The sequence below is a fragment of the Larus michahellis genome, chromosome 2 (genome assembly GCF_964199755.1).
Source record: "Larus michahellis chromosome 2, bLarMic1.1, whole genome shotgun sequence".
Lineage (NCBI taxonomy): Eukaryota > Metazoa > Chordata > Aves > Charadriiformes > Laridae > Larus > Larus michahellis.
In genome coordinates, this window is record NC_133897.1 from 51,026,282 (window position 1) to 51,044,755 (window position 18,474).

The window sequence follows — 18,474 nt, forward strand, 5'->3', positions numbered from 1 at the left end:
ATAATCAAGCCAGCTTAAGCAAAATCACATCATAAAGTGAAAAAATCCATACAGGTATCTTCAAAAGAAGTGCCTTAAAATTTACATTAGAAATAAAAAAATAAAATCGGATTCTTTCAGGATCTCATAAAGACCAGGGAGAATCTTTTAATTGACATCTTAAGTACTGAAAAGCTGTGTTAGAACAATACAAATCCTACTCAACATAAAGCCCATCAGGATAAGATACTTTAATTGACTTCTCTGTTGGGTAAACTACATTGGAAATTGTAAAAAAAATAATAATAAAAAAAAAATTTAAATTGCTAACTCTTCTGCTATCTGTCTGGATTTCTATGCAAGTCTGAGGTTTAAAAATTACCCTCCCAGTAGTGGGAAGAAATTTTTATGCTCGGGATTAGAAACGTCTTCTGTATTTGGCTGAACTGAAACAATATACCACTTTGTGGATGCACAAGTAGTGGGCACAATTATAAGACCTAGGCAAAACCAAAGTACTTTGTGTCTTGTAATATAACAGTCTTTGGATTTCACAGTCCTAAAATAAAGGGAAAATATATTGGACTTAGGCAAATAACAAAAAAATTTCTGGTGCTACCAAGATTACACTAGGGGTCTTACAATTTTACTTAAAACCCCTCAAATTAAGCTATACAGATCAGCAGAATTTCAGAAACTGTACCTATTACTTCAAGTTTGCAGACACGGACACACACATCTTTTATTAAAATGTGCAAGCTGAACAAACTGGTTACAACATCTTATTTGATGGAGTAATGTGGACTTCTTATGATACTTAAAACATGTAAAGTGGTTTAATCTGAAATCGTTATGAAGTGAATTATGAATCACTATGGCAAAAGTACTCTAAAGATCCTGTGCCAATGTTTTAGCTGTTAAAAATACACATAACTGAGGACTCAATTTTGTTTTCAAGCTTTGTTTGATTTTAGCTTTACCACAGTGAATGTCTGGAGAAAATTCAAATAAGTTGAGTCGTTTTGTTGTATTTAAAAAAAAAAAAAAAAAAAAAAGAGAATCATACCATTTTGTCTTAGGCCAAAGCACGAACAATTGAAGGCGGCTGTAGGAGCATTTAAGGTAAAGGATGAATTTGGAATGGAAAATGGAACTCAACCACCTATATGTTGAACAATGTATGTGGGTACTGCAATTTTTGCAGTTTCCATTTTTATGATGTAAATTAAAATTCTGAAACCAAGCATCTAAAGTTGAAGTTTTTAATAATTTGATAGTGGAAAAAATAAACAGATATGAAAATAATCATAAGTGATCTACCTTTAAAGTGAATTATTTCAGATGTGCCAACCACCACAATATAAAGCAGGAATGCATAACCAAAGAATGTCAGTTAATTAGTAGATAAAGCACATCTCGAAACTTTACCACAGTTTACATAATTGTATATAGCATTTTATGATTGCAAAAGGCTTGACACTGCATGAATTCTTTGGGGAAGAAAAATAGAGAAAAAGGGTTAATTGCACATTCATGCAAGTAAGGTTAGGCTTCCAACAAATAGTGAACCAACTTACTCTCTAAAGAGAGTTCCAACACAGGGGACAGCATGCAAAACAAAACAAAAACAAAACAAAACAAAAAAACAACAAAAAAGGGAAAAAGATAAAAACACACAAATTAGTGGCCATCAATACAAAGTTCCTGTATGGAATATAAAACAAAATAAAACAAAAAAGGTATTTCAAAACTTTTATGATAAATTTAGTAATTTTATTGGGATACCAAATGTATTTTAAAAGTAAGCACTTGGCATATCCTTCAAATTGTTCTCCCATTTTCTCCTCCAAATGATATTACTCTTTTTCTAAGCAATTCCCTACATCCAGCTATCATGTTAAAGTAAACCTTCAAAAAAAAAAAAAAAAAGATGACAGAAAAATTCCTACAGACACTTGAAAAGAGTCGAAGATGAGATTTGTGCAGCCATACATGTGTGATACAAAATTCACAGCTCAAACTCGTAACCCTTAAAGGATCCTTGTGATCATATACTGATAAATACTAATAGTATTGCAACACCAAAAAGCAGGCAAGGTTTCAAGGTTTCAGTGACTGGCACAGGTGTACCACATGAGCTATAACACAGGCCAAACGTTCAAAATCAAAGCAACATCATTTTATGGCAGAATGTCCAGTAAACAAAACAATCAACTAGTCAATGTAACATTCATAAAGGCTTAATGAAAAGATAAACTGCTTTTCTGACACCTACAACTAAATTTTGGAACATTTTCATAATCCTTCCCTGGCTCCCTCACTACAAAAAGTATCTCCAGAGTACTTCTGATATATGCACAGCTGCAATATTGCTTAACACAATAACAAGCAAAATTAAACCAAGCTACTATTCACAATTTTATTACTTCACTTAAAAACCATTAATATTTTAACAATAATTTTCTTTCCTCTCCTCTGACTTAACTGTTCCTTTTATGTAACGTCGTCTTCAGTTTCTCTATAAGTGCTTGGATTTAGTCTTTTTTTCTGGATTTCTGCAGTATGTGAACAACTCGGATATTCACACTGCTGTGTGCAATGCAAGTTTCTTCCAAAATACATGGTGTCACAGATAGCAGCAGCTAAGTCACTTTTTCCAGAAAGAAAAATAAGGGGGACAGATGAACGCTAAGTTTTGTTAACTTACTGTTAACTAAGCTGACTTAACCTGTCAAGACTTCTTAACACTCTGAATTTAATTTTCCATTGCAGCAATAAGGAAGACTTAAAATAATGTAAAATATATTGCATAATCCAAGTCATTTTTCAGAATTCTCCTGGGAAAAGCCAATACATCTGAAATAACTGCTTTGCCCTGAATTTTCTGGGTTACCATTTTATCTTTTCCAAAATATGGACACAAAATGGGACATGTTATACTCAACATAAAAGGTAAGTTTTCTTCCAAACAAGCCTATAATTCAAACAGAATATGAAGTTACATTTTTTTTTACGTGATACCATTATAACCTTATTCAGCTCCTTCCTTACCTGCAATCCTTTTGCTGTGGGAAATTAATGCATATATGAAGCTGTACTAGTAACCCACCAGGACACCCACCTCCCACAAAAACCGTAAAAATACTATCACGCAAAGTAACTCAGTTAAAAAGATTTTAATGTCCTCAGAAAACAGAAGGATTATTCTCCTTGTTATATCATCCATATGGGGTCTTTGCCTAAGTAAAAGTGAATAAAACATCGCATCTTCTTTTACACCGAAGTATAGTCTTCACCTTACCTGCTTTACATCATTACTAACAATGATGTAAAAATTACTCAACAGTCACAACTGCCAGCCCTATCTAGGAAATTCAATGAAGACATCATAAGCTATGATAATACAAAATACCCTGGAAAATAAATAAAACACATTTGGTATAGTTCATCAAACTCATCGTGTACCATTCAGTCCACTTTCTTTATGATTTAAATCACTGCACCAGAGTCTTTTGTTTCTACTTGAGAGAAAACCATTACTCATGTTGAAGTGGCCTCTGTAAAACAACATGACGGCTTAAAAATACTTACAAATTTTGAGCACAAACTGTTGAACTATTTCAATGCATTTTAAGATGAAACTAACTTTTACTTTTCAAACATGTTTTCAAACATGTACTGGAAGTAAGAAAAACCTAAACATACCTTACTATGAGGATCAGCAAACATTCTTGTGAAGATTTCACACAACCTTTTCAACTCAACACGACTGTCAAAGTGACAACAATACGTTAGTCAACTCCCCTGCTAGCACCACCAGAACACTAATGCACATAGTAATCAGTGACATCAGCTGTAAGTGCTGAATCAAATAATCTAATAAAGTATTTTCTTTAGAACGTGGATAAAAACATTTTAGAATTTCTCTAAAACGAGACTTTCAACCTAGAAATGTCTCTTTAAACTAATTCATATATTATACTATTCCCAACTACTTTTAACAGAGCAGATAATGAAAAAAGCGTTCTTAGTAGCTAGTAGTAAACAGTTTCTTCTTAATAAATACCCAATTAAAAAAAATTATAATATAAATAAATAAAAATAAAGGCCTTCCATCAATACTAGATGTAAGCACTTTAGGAATCTTTTGTATTGCAAGAATTCTCTTGATTTTAAATTCCATTTCTTAAACTGGGCTTTGCAAACAGATCCTATACACTAGTGGCCAGAAGTGACAATAACTTCCTCATTCCTTCCCCTATCTTACTGTCACAGACACACACCACGCTTTCCCTCTCCCCAACTCTCTGTATTCTTTAGAACGTTATCCTCCTTTCCTACTTCCCTTGCCTCCCTTCAACATGGAAATAATACGTTTTTTCTATTAACGTGTCTTCTTACCTTAAAGTTCTCTGGTTCTTTAATAAGTTTTGCAGGCCTAGAAGGCCTTCTTTTCTTTCTGACCAGTTGGAGCTGGCACAGCGATTTAGGACTTCAGCCACATCTTCTGTCTGTCTCATATACGTTGGTATGCTTCCATTCCTAGAGCTATAGGACCTTTCTGAACAGGCACTTGATGCATCACTGTTGGCATCATCATCCGAGTACATCCCATAGGACTCATATCTTCTTCGCACAGGCTTCTTCTATTGTACAGAAACACCCCACATTAGTACTGATTTTCAAAGTGATAGTATACATACCCATAAACCAGTAGAAAGACCAACAGTTCAAATAATTGGTGTGACCCTTACTCCCTGGAGTGACGAATGGCTCCAACTGTTCAGCAGGTCAAACCAAGTTAATAAAAATATATTGAAGTACGGCTTGCATAGCATTCCAAATATAAAAGCAAAGCAAATGCAGAGAAGACATACGTTTAATGAAACGTTCAACTTAAGGTTTACTTGTAAAAATCCATAAAATTGCATGATAGGGTGACATAAAGACTATATTGAAAGTTAGTTATTTCACTTAATAGCTTTATATAGGTTACCGAATATAAGAATCAGGTCTAAACCCACATATTCTACCATTTTAACTTACTTTGTATCAAGCATGTTAATAGTAAAATATTAAAACTATTGAAGAAGGAAAATAGTTTCTATACCTTAGTCCGTATGTCTCCTAAGAGCTGTTAGCAGTAAATTATTGAAAAGAAACAGAAATTGAGAACAGGAAGGTAAGGCATAGCAGCATTGACTATTAAACTACCTGCCACTGGAAAACACAGCCTTATTGTAAAGTTTGTTCTTAGCTCTCTGCATCTGATTAGCATACCATGGATTGCCAAAAAGTAGTCGGTTAAGCTTCCATTTCCAGGAAAATATTAGGTATCACCAGCTGGTTGGTCACAAAGACAACTCTGTCAAAATCTTTGTGTCTTATGCAGTGGTATTGGGGCATGAAGACTTAACACGTGCAGTCAACTGCTATCTAAGTATGAAACCTTCATTTAAACTTTATTTTCCCATCAACTTCCCATCACTGTCTTTGTTTAACTTCACTTCAATATCTAAATTTTGTCATTGCAACAATTACTACAGCAGTCAATATCCTACCAAAAAGTTAATTACATAATGCAAAACCCCAAATCCCCTAAAAACAAAAGCAAGCCAAACAAAACAAAACACCACATGCCAAAGACCAGAGGAAAAAAAATTAATGCTATTTATCCTAAAAGGAAAAGCACACACCTCTGCAAAATAACTCTGCCATTCAAATCTTGGGAATTGAAGCTAGTAGTTAAAAATTTGGTTTCATGACATACTTCAAAGAAGCAGTAGCATAACTGATTGTTTTCCCCTTAATTACCATTGCCATTTGGCACAGGGTTCTCATTTTTGACTGCAGAATAACTTAAGGGATACCACAATACAAACTAGTCAATACATCACGTAACAAGCAAGCTTACTGTTAACAGAACAAGCATGCATGAATTTCTAAGAGAATAAAGGAAGGGGAAAATCAGACATGAGCATTTTTGAAAAGGGTCACCATAAGTTAAAATAAATAAATAAATAAATTAAAGTCACAGATTCTGAAATGCCAAGGACTGTGCTAAAGGAAAAGGTATAAAAACATGTAAAGATTACCATATAGCTGCATTTTATGCGTCTTTTATTCAAACCAGATCTTAGACAGAAGACTGATACCCCTTTGGCTTGAGCAGTATTATAACTGGCCGAGTATTTTTCACACCATAAAAATAGTAATACAATCCAGAATATTTCTGATTTTTCTATTACATCTGTCAGGACTCTACATTCTAACTTTTAAAAAACACTGTTCTGAGGGGAGGGCTTCAGTCTATGATAAAACAAGAAGAGTATTCATAACTCGTCTTCCATCTAAATGGAGCCATTTGTACAGGACACCCTGTCGATTTACAGCATAGCAGGCAACCAAGCCTGCAAATATGACAATAACAAAACGTTGCTGTTCTTGATCCTTCTTTGTAATGACAGATTCTAGCTAAAATATACAAACTAATTTTCCTCTAATATTTCTAGAAGCATCATGCTATTTTGGATCTAGGTAATACAAACAAGTTTCTAGGAACAAATTTAATTGCTTCAACAAAGTAAGATACATTCAAGCCTCAAGGGCAGTCACTGGAAGCATGAGTTTCTCCTCAATTTATATTCCTACTACATACTTTGCCCAGCTAAATTTGAGTAAGTTATGAAGCTGCTAAAAGTATTAAAGATACACTTCATGTAGCACCAGCACAGACAAATCTATACACAGGCTTTCAAATTATAGTCAGAAACTTTTCATGTTCCATGGACTGTTTTTCTATTGTTCCCTATTTCAAAATCCAGAGTGATTTCCAGTCTACTAACTAGCATTCCCCATCAATGCTGAAAACTTTTTGCAAGTTTACAATATCAGAAAGGGGAAAAACCACTCAAATCTTACCATGACCTCTTAGGTAAAATTTCACAGATATCCTGATCTCTATGCTAATGAAGGCACACAAATTTTAAACTAACATGCCAAGAAAAGAGCATTAACCAAGAAATCAATAAATTGTCAGACTAAGAACATGACAGAGTTCTTCACATCTTTTGCTTTGAAATTTTGTTTTTCTCTATCCAGTCATATCTGGCTAGATTTAATTTTTTGAGAGTCTAATTCGTAGGTTTTTACTAGTGTTCCAAATAATTTGTTTTGTTAAAACAGGGTAATAACAAATTCCTTAAAGGATTCTGGCAACTAGGTAACAGGTACTTACAAATATTTAACGATATGCAAATAGTATACAATACCTGATAAAAATATATCTGATTCATAGCATCAGTACTTTAAAATAATTGAAGATTTTAGCTTGCTGATGTAAACATCAGAATAGCAAAATACCTTACGTGTTCCCTTTGGCTAACTGGGGCAGGGAGGTAGAGGAGCCAAACCCACCCTTTTAAAGGACAGTAAAGGTTAAGAAAGAGAATGGCACAACCAGTTTTAAATTCAGTGTAACATTTTGAAAACAAAAGAAAACAAAACCTAAACTTAGGAAATGCTGCCTGCCAAGCCATCTGTTTCTCTCTTCAGCACCAATCTCGCATGTTGTTAGACAAAAAACAACTTTAAATGGAACCCAGGCTCAAGATAAGCGAAGCAGAGTGCTTTGGCTGTCATCATTCCCAGCTCTGACAAGCCTTCAACCTATCCAGAAGTTTGTCCAGCTGTTGTGGGAAACTGATGGTTAGCGCTACCTGCTCGAGTGGCTCCTCGGGCCACTCCAACAGAAGAACAGTCCAAGACTATCTCCTGTCTGCTATGGAAAAACGCAGTTCTCAAAAGTTAAGACTTCTGTATGGAATAAAAATTCCAACAGTTTGCAGCTCTGGCAATTTAGTTTCTCTTTTTTTCCCCACCTAGAAGCCAATAAAATAATGAATGACAAGTTCTTTTGCATACTTTAATGTATAGGTACCAAACATTTTAAGAGTCCGTATCCTACACAAGGTACATGCGAGATTCTTACCAAAGCGTCCGCTACTGCCTCTTCCACGTCAGAACCTGTGTTCAGAACTCGCATAGCACTAACTGATGACGACAATCTACTCGACTGGCTAATTCCAAAGCCGGTACCTGTTATAACAACAGTGAAAATTAACAAAGAATTCAGTCAGAAAAGCAACGTGGGACATTAATACCATGCTCACTTAAAAAAAAACCCAAGCAGAAGAAAAGCATTTTCTTAACGTTTCTAATAAATTATGTAGTGGCTAAAATACTGGTTATTTTCATTCTGAAGTCTTTAGTCGCACAGCAAAAAGAAATGAAATTAAAAAACAGAATCATATACAAACATTCTATTCCAATATCACAGGGAAAAAAAATCCCAACAAAACAATGGTTTAACTGACGGAACCTTTTTTTTTTTTTTTAAATTAATGTCTTCTTCATTTTGGGTTTTTGTTTTCTTTTGAAAAGAAAGCAAATACAATAGGATGGCTATTGAGAGTGCTGATTAGAAAACTACATGCTCTACAAATACTGAAAAATGGAAAACTAAAAATGTTCTTCTGCAAGTAAAAATAAAATGACTGTTGTTAAGGAAGAAAAGGATTAACATTGGATGGTGGGGGGAGAGACAAAATCTAGCAACATAAACACAGCTATCTGGATTATTAAAACCACAAAACTCAAATTAATATAAATAATGTTTTTTTAAAACTGAACTATGAGAATAACCAAGTGGGTGGGAAAAAAAAAATCCAGGATGACTGTACAGATGACAGCAAAGTGTACTCATCCTTCACCTGTAGCCCCATAAGCATCAGGAGCGTAGAGGGCACCAGTGGATCTGGAGTGATGTCTGGAAGCTGCAATAACAGGATCATACAAACCCTATCTATTACCATGTAATCAAAGTACTGCAATAGTTGCTTAGACGAACAAGAGAATATTTATCAAAAAGATTCAGCTTTAGCACAGGAAACAGAGTATTACACAGAAGGAAAAAGCTTCAGTGAAGTTTTTTGATTATATAGAATATGATTATATAGAATTATATGGGTTTATGTACACTGGACATTTCATGCGTAATTTTTTTTTAATTTAAAAGATTAAGAGCAGATTAAAAGCAAGTATGTTTAAGTTCAAAGAAGAAAAAATGCGTAGACACACACACACGTGCGCGCGCGCACACACACACACCAGAATCCTCAGAAATACCTAAAAAAGTTCCACTGATACTGGTCTTCCATTGTAAAGTTAACCCAATTTTATGTGTTCAAGTCAGAGCCAGAGCTCACGTACCAAATATTACCTGCAAAAAGTGATTCCTGCACGAACTTATCATGTTAGCAGCTGACAATTCTTATAAACTTGTGTTCTTGCCTATGTGCAGGTAAGTTAACCTCAGTTAAAACTCACCACCATGTAGAAAGTTAAAATTCTTCAATTGTAATTACAAGTCTAAAATAATTTAATGCCATTAATATTTTACATTTGTATTGTTTTCTTTAAATAAATAAAATGTGAAACCAAAACGTTTATTTAAGTTACTATAGCTCATTAAGATTCTTTAAAGTTATGGAAAGTGGGAATCAAAGATCCTTAAGGACTTTTGAATAAAACCAAGTACCCTCCTCCTTCTGTCACTTGTATAAAACTGGTCTTTTAGAGATTCTAAAGACCTTAAATCACCACAGCTAATATTTTCTTTCTTAAATCAAGTAATTTTAAATTCAAAGCGTTTTTAAACCATTCATCTTTTTTCTTCAGTTCACTTAAGTTAGGAATTTTGCGCCATGTAAACAGAACTGGTTTTGACAATTTTAACTTGAATTCAAAGGTACTCCCACAGTGACATAAACCCCGTGTATAATTTTATGATTTAATAAATCATATAATTTAATTATATATAATTATAATTTAATATATATTGTATAGTTGTAACTCGATAAATAACTGTAATATTTTACACCTTCGGGATAAATAAGTAGAAACCAGGAACCAAATGAATCATCCTTTACTCTGATTAACATAGACATTTTAAAGAGGCTGATTTGAATCGAACAACCCTGAGATGGACCAAATCACATCTAGGGAAGCACACGTCTTAACCTGAGTGAACTCCAAAATGATCCTAAGTCCTGCAAAGGTCCCGGAAACAACATTGTGCTCCTTACATCAGGCACAGCAATGTATTTAATTTCAAGCTAAACCCACATGAAGCTGTTTAGCTAGGGAATTTAATTTTGCAAATAATGCTTTGTGGAATACTTGGTTATTTAGAAAGTAAGTCTCAGCATGGAAAAAGAGACAGGACAGAGGGTGTCAAAACAGGCATCAAGGCTGACAGAGCTTTAAATACAAGCAATAACAGGATAAACCTTTCTATTGCTTTCCATCAGCCAGCTCTGAAAATTAAAGGGACAACTGAAAACTCAAACTTCAGGCATATTATTCAAAATGATCCAGCCCCCATACACATTTGAAACATGCTGGACAAATTTTTAAGACTGTGAAAGAAAGCACTATATTGTATCAAACATACCTCATTCCACAGCATACTTTCAAGAATATTCTTTGTACCCTTTAAATTGCAGAAATTGTGCAAATATTTACTTTGGTTGTTTCGTTTTTTAAAAGATGAATTAAAATAAGATTTTAAATGGACTCAAAATAACATAATTTCTTAGCTAAAATATGGAAATTATACTAGTCTGATAAATACATCAAAATAGGCACTGCCATATAAATTACAAATCACTTTGCTTCTCATAGTGGCTGTAATCTCCCAGTTCATAATCTTATACCAAGATGTGAGATTACATAAACACTTCATACCAATGTGCAGAGAGAAGCAATTATGGAGCATTTGGGTCATTTTATGCCCCAAAGGGCTTAGCATTCGTAAGCAAAAATTTCTGTGCTGAGAATCAGACGCAATACAAATTACATTCCCCCCTCCAACCCCATGTAAAAGCTACAAACACAGAGCTGAATTTGCCTTATTTCCTCTTCCACTTGTACCCTTGAAAAACATTAAATTTGCTATTTTGGATAGACAAAACTGGTCCAACAAAACACTGAATGACATTCAAAACCATTCAGATAAGAAGTCATTCTAGAAGGAATCCTAGGAATCCTTGTTTATTCCAGGTATAGCTGCCCTTTTTTTTTTTTTTTTTTTTTTTTTAAAACAACACTGTATTCTTATACACACTACTTTGCATTCTCTGTGCTGTCAGACAATTCAACCTACTGTATTTGTATCGGTACTTGTTTTGATATCTGCACACAAAAATTAAACTCCATCAATAAAAATAAAACCTCAAGTTGCATCCAATCCATCTTATGGTATTAGTTTAATACAGATTTCTTAAGATAACAAGCATTTGACCCAATATAAAATGTAAATCAGATCTTGCATGCATTCAATTGTAGTCAAGCTGTAAAGTAGCAAAAGCAGCACAAAAAGATCTGGAAAATACCCTCGTTTTTAAAAGAAAAGAACATATGTGTGTACTACAACACAGTCGGCCAGCTGTTTTTAGTAAAAGATACAAGTTTAATAACAGATCCTGCATAATGTCTACTTTTAATTTAATTCCCCAATTAAACAGCATCTGGGCAAATTAGCATTAGTTATTGAAACAGCTTTCATTCAATTAATTTGTACTTTCCCAATAAAACCATGGCTGACAGGAAGCATACTGCCTTAACAGATCACAGTAGATTTCCAATGCTAATTAGGAGTACAGTTGGGTGCCTCAATTTGAGATAGAAACCAGACATTTACTATTTTCAGACTATGTTTAACAGCCAGTATTACAAAGTCCTGAACTGTAAGCAACACCTGATTAACTAAAAGAAGAGGAATACATACTGAAGACTAACTCAAAGACAACACCAAAAGAAATTAGTTTCATATACAATCTTACAGAAACTTTACCAAACAATCAAAAAAACCCCAAACTTCTTACACACCAAAATGGTTCATTGACTAGGGAGCAATTTTGAATACTAGCAGACCCTAGCTGTTGATTCAGGGAAAGGCAAAGGATGACAGCCACCCCATATTATTTGCTGTAGCTGGTCAGTGAAAAATAGATTATCTAACTTCAACCAAACAATGAGTGCTGTAATAAAATGAGAAACACGTAATTCCAAAAAACTTTCCAAACGCAGAATTGCCCTTTCAAAAAAAGCATCTAGGCACTGCGTATCACACACCTCTCCAGACTTGGCATTTAAGAGAAGACTAACCCTAGCAAAGTGTCTGTTTTTCAAGTGTGCAACCCATTCACACATTGGTCAATTCTCCATCAAGGCAAGTGGTGAGCGAGCCAAAGGAAGGGAAAATAACGGTGGCTGGCTACAAGCTAAATGAAGGAGGCACGGATTCGTTAGGTGCACATAACGAAGGGCAAAGACAGCCATGCACAACAAGGGGCTGTGAGTACTTACCAAGGGGTGGAAAAGAGCGGACAGGGCTTGTGTCCCTGCTACTTTCACGGCTGGCCTCCCGACTGCACCCCTGACTCACACTAGGCCGAGGAATGCGGCTGCCTCGTGCTAGTATGATTCAGGGTACAGACAAACAGCAGCACAGAAGGGAGAAGACATAAGAAAAGTTGCAGTTTTAATGCAATTCTGTTTCGCAGTAAGATCAAAGATGTATTTCTAAGACAAGACACCGACGACTATGTCGTACTGTAAGTCGTAACTGTTTCCATACACTTTCTCGATCGTGCTGGATTACACTAACTGTAGTCAGTTCAATGAAATTATTTCTTCGCACAAATAAAAAAAAGTGGGGATTTACTATCTCTTTACAGAATGGTTGAAAAAAATCTCTTGATAAGGATGGAGAGGAAACAAGCAACAAAAAATAAGAACAGAGTATTGATTCAGAATTTGTGCTCAAGATCAAAGTTAATCAACGGTAACGCAAATGAAAAAAACCACAGCTTTCTAGAGAAGGAAAATATAAAGATAATGCAGCTAAGGTAAAAATCAAAATCCAAAAAAACCCAGCAACAATACCATTAAAATCAACTGGTATTTTTCAATAATATTGTTTGTAATAAAGCGCAATCGGGTTATGCTGTGAGGTTTAAGCTATACGACAATCATTTCTGTATCACAGAAGTATACACATGCATGCACACATACGCAGAAGACAGAAATATAATGAAGAAAATAATCTTTTCAAATAGTATCACACTTTCATTCAATGGACGTGGGTATTTTGAGAGTGGGGTAAGAAGTGAAGAAAAGTTAGAGAAAGAAAAAAGGGAGGTGAGGAAACAAACTACCACCACATTCTGGCAGCAAAAAAATTAAAGTTTCAGCTTAAATTTAAAACTGTCTCATATATCAAAGACTAGCCTCAGAAAACAAGCATGTTTTAGATTTTTTATCAATTTGTATTCTAATTTTGTCATCCAACAATAACTAAATGCAAGCTGTAGATATCCAGCACTTAAAGTAAGATGGGCTACAAAGAAACCAAGAGTTATTCAATGATTCTTACCTACTGACAATCTAGAAGGACTAGCTTCTCTACTGCATCCCTGACTTCGTGGGATTTTGCTTCTTTTTTGTGCAGTCGCAGGATTCACTAACACTCTTTGTACTCCCGTGTTCATAGTGGAAAGTGTGGTTGTTGTCAAAACTCTTCCAGGAGACCCAGATCTACTGCCAGCTGAAGGCAAAATGAATAAATGTAAGTAACAGCATAGAAGATAAACAACCATGGTTAAAAAGAAAAAAATGCTTAAAGTTAGTAGGAAAATGGTGGTAGATTGAAATGGTCTGGAAAAACTTCTGAGGTAAAAACATGAAATAGAAAACCTCGGTCCAAGTTCTTACAGCACTACATAGAAGGTAAATAAAATTATCAATGCAAGTAAGCACTTGGCATGGTATTCAGCACTAGATATGCTAAAGAAATCATAAATAATATTTCTAGACTTTATCAATACTTCCAATGTCCTTGATAGCAACATTGGTGTGTTCATTTTTTATGCTACGTGGTCTCACTAGTCACATTTTTTATTTAAAAAAAAAAGAAAAAGAAAAAAAAAAGAACTGCTAGAAAGCTAAAGGGAACAACTTTAAATTAGCGATTTCATAATTATCCCAGCTCTTCCAATGCAACCAACGTTATAAGAAAATACCATCGTTTTCCTAACATTTAAACTCTTCTCCCGTGCTTTTAAAAGCATGGAATCTTCAAGCACTATTCTCTGAGAAGTTAAATAAAATGTCCCTGAAGACAATTAAAATACTCATGCTCATTTCTGTGGAGGTTACCCCACCAATTCAAAGAAAATTTTCAATTAGCCTTAAACAAACTAAAAAATCCTGATCAAAACATATTTAAGTGTCTTATACTTTTATTAATCAAAACTGTACATTATGGAGTGCTACACACTGTACTCACTACCAGACACTGGTCACTGATGCTTAGTTTTGATATTTCAGTTCGAGAAAATTTAAGTTCTATGATTTAACAAAGAATCCGTTCTTCTCTAGTTATAACCAATTTATACCACTGGTTGATATATTGTTTCCAGCTGCAGAATTCAAGACATTTGACCAAATTAAAAACAAAACCAACATAATTTTAACCAAAGGTTAATTACTTACAGATACAAACCTTTCATTAATCTGTTAAAAATAATCAGGTAACTGTATGACCACAGCTATGCTATCAGATCTATAGACTTAACATGCAACATCTCATGTGAGTTTCATGGGTTACTTCTTATGAGGCACATTTTAAAAAACATACAATTTGATTAAGGCTTGACTATATGGAAAAAGAAACAAAATCCCAAACAAAATAAAACATATGCTGTGTGGGAGGGAGAAAACTAAAACAATGTACCATGCATATACCTTCAGATTCATTGTTTGAATTCAAACTTGAAATGATTATTTAGCAAAATCCCTTTTCCAAACTACGGACCTATTCAGCAGAAATGATAAAATATTACACAGCCTGGAAAAAACAAGCATAACCTCTATAGCAAAAAAAGAATAGGCAAATCTATAAAACTGTGGTCTGCAAAAATTAAGGGTCTGACATATAGTGTCATTTCAACTTAGACCTGATATTACTATGCTTTCTTCCTAGCTTCCACTATTTTACATCTCTTTAAAACAATGAAAACATTGTAAGAGTTTTCACAGTGCTGGAGACTTTCAGAAAATCTTCTTCAACAGCTCAGAAATCTGAAAAACTTAACTCTTCTCAGAATATACAGAAGAAATGCAACCTCTCCTTCTAATACTTTATTTATCTTTCATTGTCTGACCTGCAAAGCGTACCACTATACCGTAAATAAACCAAAATGAAGCTTAATATTCTAGAAATATTATGCTAATAGAAGCACTTGCATGCTGTTGTCAGTACTACCCCAGTAGTAGATCTAAGTGACATGAACAATGAAATAAAGATTACTAAAAGAGCATTCCAAAATGACAAAAAACTACCATCTCTACTGCCTTCTAATTACTTCCAATTAGGTAAGTGCAGCGCAGGAAAAAAAAAAGTGAGCCACAATTTCTGCTGAATAGGGTCCTTAAATGAGATATGTCAAACAGGTGATCAAACAATGATGTATACACAAATTCTGTAGACTCTTACCACCAATGGGGTTAGCAGACTGTGATCCTGAACAAGTGTAAAGGCAGGATTAGGGTAGGGGTTTATAATCCATGAAGAGGGAGGGAGCAGAGCAGATTAAAAAATGGATGGCAAATGGAAATAAGAAAGCTTTAGTCATTTCACACAGGAAAAAAAAACCACAAGGGGGTTATGCTAAAGCAGTGCTTTTAAGTAGCTTCCACAGTTGAAGAATTAAACTCAGATGCTATGTACAAAGCAGATGAAGCAAAGCTGCACAAGCAAATTACAATTCTTCAGCTTTCTAATCAACAACTGGATAATACTGAAGAATTAAATTTCAATTAAACATGAAACTGTAGCCTTCATATTGCTTTAAAAGAACATTACATTGCCAAAAAGGTTCAAGAAGTTCAACAGCTGAACAAAAATTACACACAAGGCCAAAACAATTTTTTTTTTGGAGACAGACAGTAAAGGAACTGAGCTGCAGGTGCGGTGGATGACAAAAAAATAAACCTCACAATGGCACAACGGAAAAAGACTTGCATAGAATTTCAGGTTTTCCTCTTTAAAACTAATTTGAATTATAAAAGTAAGAATTTGTGTCCATCCAGAAATTTAATTCTTTTTCTGTGAATGAAGACTGTAATGTAATTTTAGCACACCTTGCTGAATTACTTGACAACCAAACAGAAGGAAGAGGAAAAAAATGGAACAATTTTTTTCCATAGATAAGAATAAACAATGAGCTATAGATTTTATATACATTTATTTTATGTTACAATTTAAAAATAGAAGAGGAAGAGTAAAGGGCTTCTAAAACCCTAAAAAAGTATCATTTGTAAAAGCATTCAAATCTGCAAGTCTTTCATAAAATGATCTTTGAACAAAAGTGCTAAGTATTTGTAACCCTAAATGTACAAAAGCATCTGTGTTACACTGTTTTTAAAAAAATAAAAGCTTAAATCTAATATGAAGCTATTCTCCCACACTAAGCTGGGGAACTAAAACAACCCCCTATATGGAAACATCAAGCATCTCGCTCCCCACAACGCTGTGAAAATTTTCAGTCGCATATAGAGGCATCACCCAAATAGCTGGCATACAGTGCCTGACAATTCTCCTTCCCCTGTCCATTTGTATTTGCCCCGTTTATCTTCCTTAAAACATCTCAGAATTCTTGTTCTCCCCCACTGACAGGTTATAATGAGCTATCTGAAGCCATCAGTTCTGAACAGAAGTAGTAATAAAAGCCTATAAAGATGCATTTCATGCATTTAATTTTCACATATCATCCCATGAAGACAAATCTAGTTATTTCAATATCAATTCAACTTGTCTGTTTAGACATTACTACTGTGCAAAAATGAATTCTCTTGGGTAAAAACTGTCATTATTAGAAAAAAGAAACTGAAAAAGCTTCAGTTTGTTTCCCTGAATATACAGTCAATTTAATTAATATTATATGACAATAATCATCACAAAAGTCTTATATTGCTACCTGAATTTAACACCTCCCCCAAACACTTTCTCAAACTCCTTAGTGTTTTAAGAATTTACCAAATCTATTCAAAGCATGAAGGTACTTTCAAAAAGCTTATTTTAGAACGTTCCTAATACTAATGAAGAGTGTTATGAAAAGCTGTAAGCAGTATCTGTAAAGGGAAAAAGTGATTTGACGGGACTGTTACCTCCCCTCCTCCTTAAATTATTACCAAAGATTCTTCGCTTATGATACAGTGCAGTCACATTAACACCAAAAACGTAAAACAAGTTTTGCACAACCTTGTCACAGCCAATAACTAGAGTTGATTTTCAAGCTCTCATCCCACACACACTTGTGGGATTAGAGCACTGTCAAAGCAAAAAATTACTTAAGAGAACTTCTGTTATTTGATTTCATTATTTTATATTGATCTGTTCAGATTTTTTGAAAGTTTTATTTCACAAAACCTGCAAGCATTGGATCAGGTTTGATCCAACTGTATTTGCTGGAAAATGAAGTAATGCAAAAGTGAATGGGAAGTACTCTAACAGGAAAAAAAAAAGCCCCCAAACTCTTCTACCTGCTTTCTTAACCTCCTAAGTAATTCTATTTATGATAAACGCAGTCATTGCTATGAAGATAAAACATTTCTGCCATTAAACACAGAATTACAGGTTTTTATTAGAATAAAGTGAATACGGTTACTGATAGCAAAATGATTGTACCGGAAAATTTAAAATCTGTATAATTAAATCTGACAAACTATATTATTTTATTTTAATTTATTAATTTATTTTAATTTTATTGTTAATATGTCTCCCTTTCATTAATTTCATTGCATTTCACTTAATTAGACAAAGATAAGAATCTGAAAAGGCTACAGAGCTTAGTCAGAAGGTGTCTGTTGGAGACATCAGATGTGTGAACAAATTGCTGTAGGTCAGCCAGTGCCACAGAATGTGAGGTAATCAGGCCTTTTTAATTAATGACACAGTGCTCCACTAGATCAGACATTTTGCATTTGCTTTGGTTTCTAAACAAACACAGAACATTACTGTGGATTAGCTGATATACAGTAAATTGCTTATTTTAACCCTTTGATTCAATATAAGCTAAGTAAGTGATTATAAAGTTAGGGTTTAGTATTTTTACTCCAAAGAAAAGTTAAGTAAAGGTAATAGCTGTCATACAAAAAAAGGAGTATATATCCAAGAGTTAGGGTAGTGTCTAGCTTAAAATGAAAGTATTTCTGGCTGAAAAATAAGACTTTGAAAAATGAAAAATTAGGTTTTGCAGGTAACCCTGAGGACACCATTCAGCCTACCCACTCTTCTGTATTACTCATCCATGTGTCATATGTAACTGACACAGAAGGTTACTGGTCTTTTGTGTTGGGAAGGTCAGAAAG

The 18,474-nt window shown here is 34.2% G+C and overlaps 1 protein-coding gene across 50 annotated transcripts in view; it reads right to left on the reverse strand.

The window, feature by feature from the left end:
• CLASP2 (cytoplasmic linker associated protein 2) overlaps positions 1 to 18,474 on the reverse strand; it is a 154,184-nt gene that overhangs the window by 25,327 nt on the left and 110,383 nt on the right. For 11 of the 50 annotated variants that reach the window (XM_074575288.1, XM_074575286.1, XM_074575284.1 and 8 more), the window contains 8 exons: positions 15,599 to 15,625; positions 13,478 to 13,648; positions 12,409 to 12,516; positions 8,751 to 8,813; positions 7,970 to 8,076; positions 5,090 to 5,113; positions 4,381 to 4,625; positions 3,685 to 3,748 (listed from right to left, as the gene is read on the reverse strand). In XM_074575288.1, the coding sequence (XP_074431389.1) occupies positions 3,685 to 3,748; positions 4,381 to 4,625; positions 5,090 to 5,113; positions 7,970 to 8,076; positions 8,751 to 8,813; positions 12,409 to 12,516; positions 13,478 to 13,648; positions 15,599 to 15,625 (809 nt within the window). Of the gene's footprint in view, positions 1 to 1,556; positions 1,560 to 3,684; positions 3,749 to 4,380; positions 4,626 to 5,089; positions 5,114 to 7,969; positions 8,077 to 8,750; positions 8,814 to 12,408; positions 12,517 to 13,477; positions 13,649 to 15,598; positions 15,626 to 18,474 lie in introns of all 50 variants that reach the window. The other 39 variants (XM_074575301.1, XM_074575299.1, XM_074575295.1 and 36 more) reach the window with 11 other exon arrangements.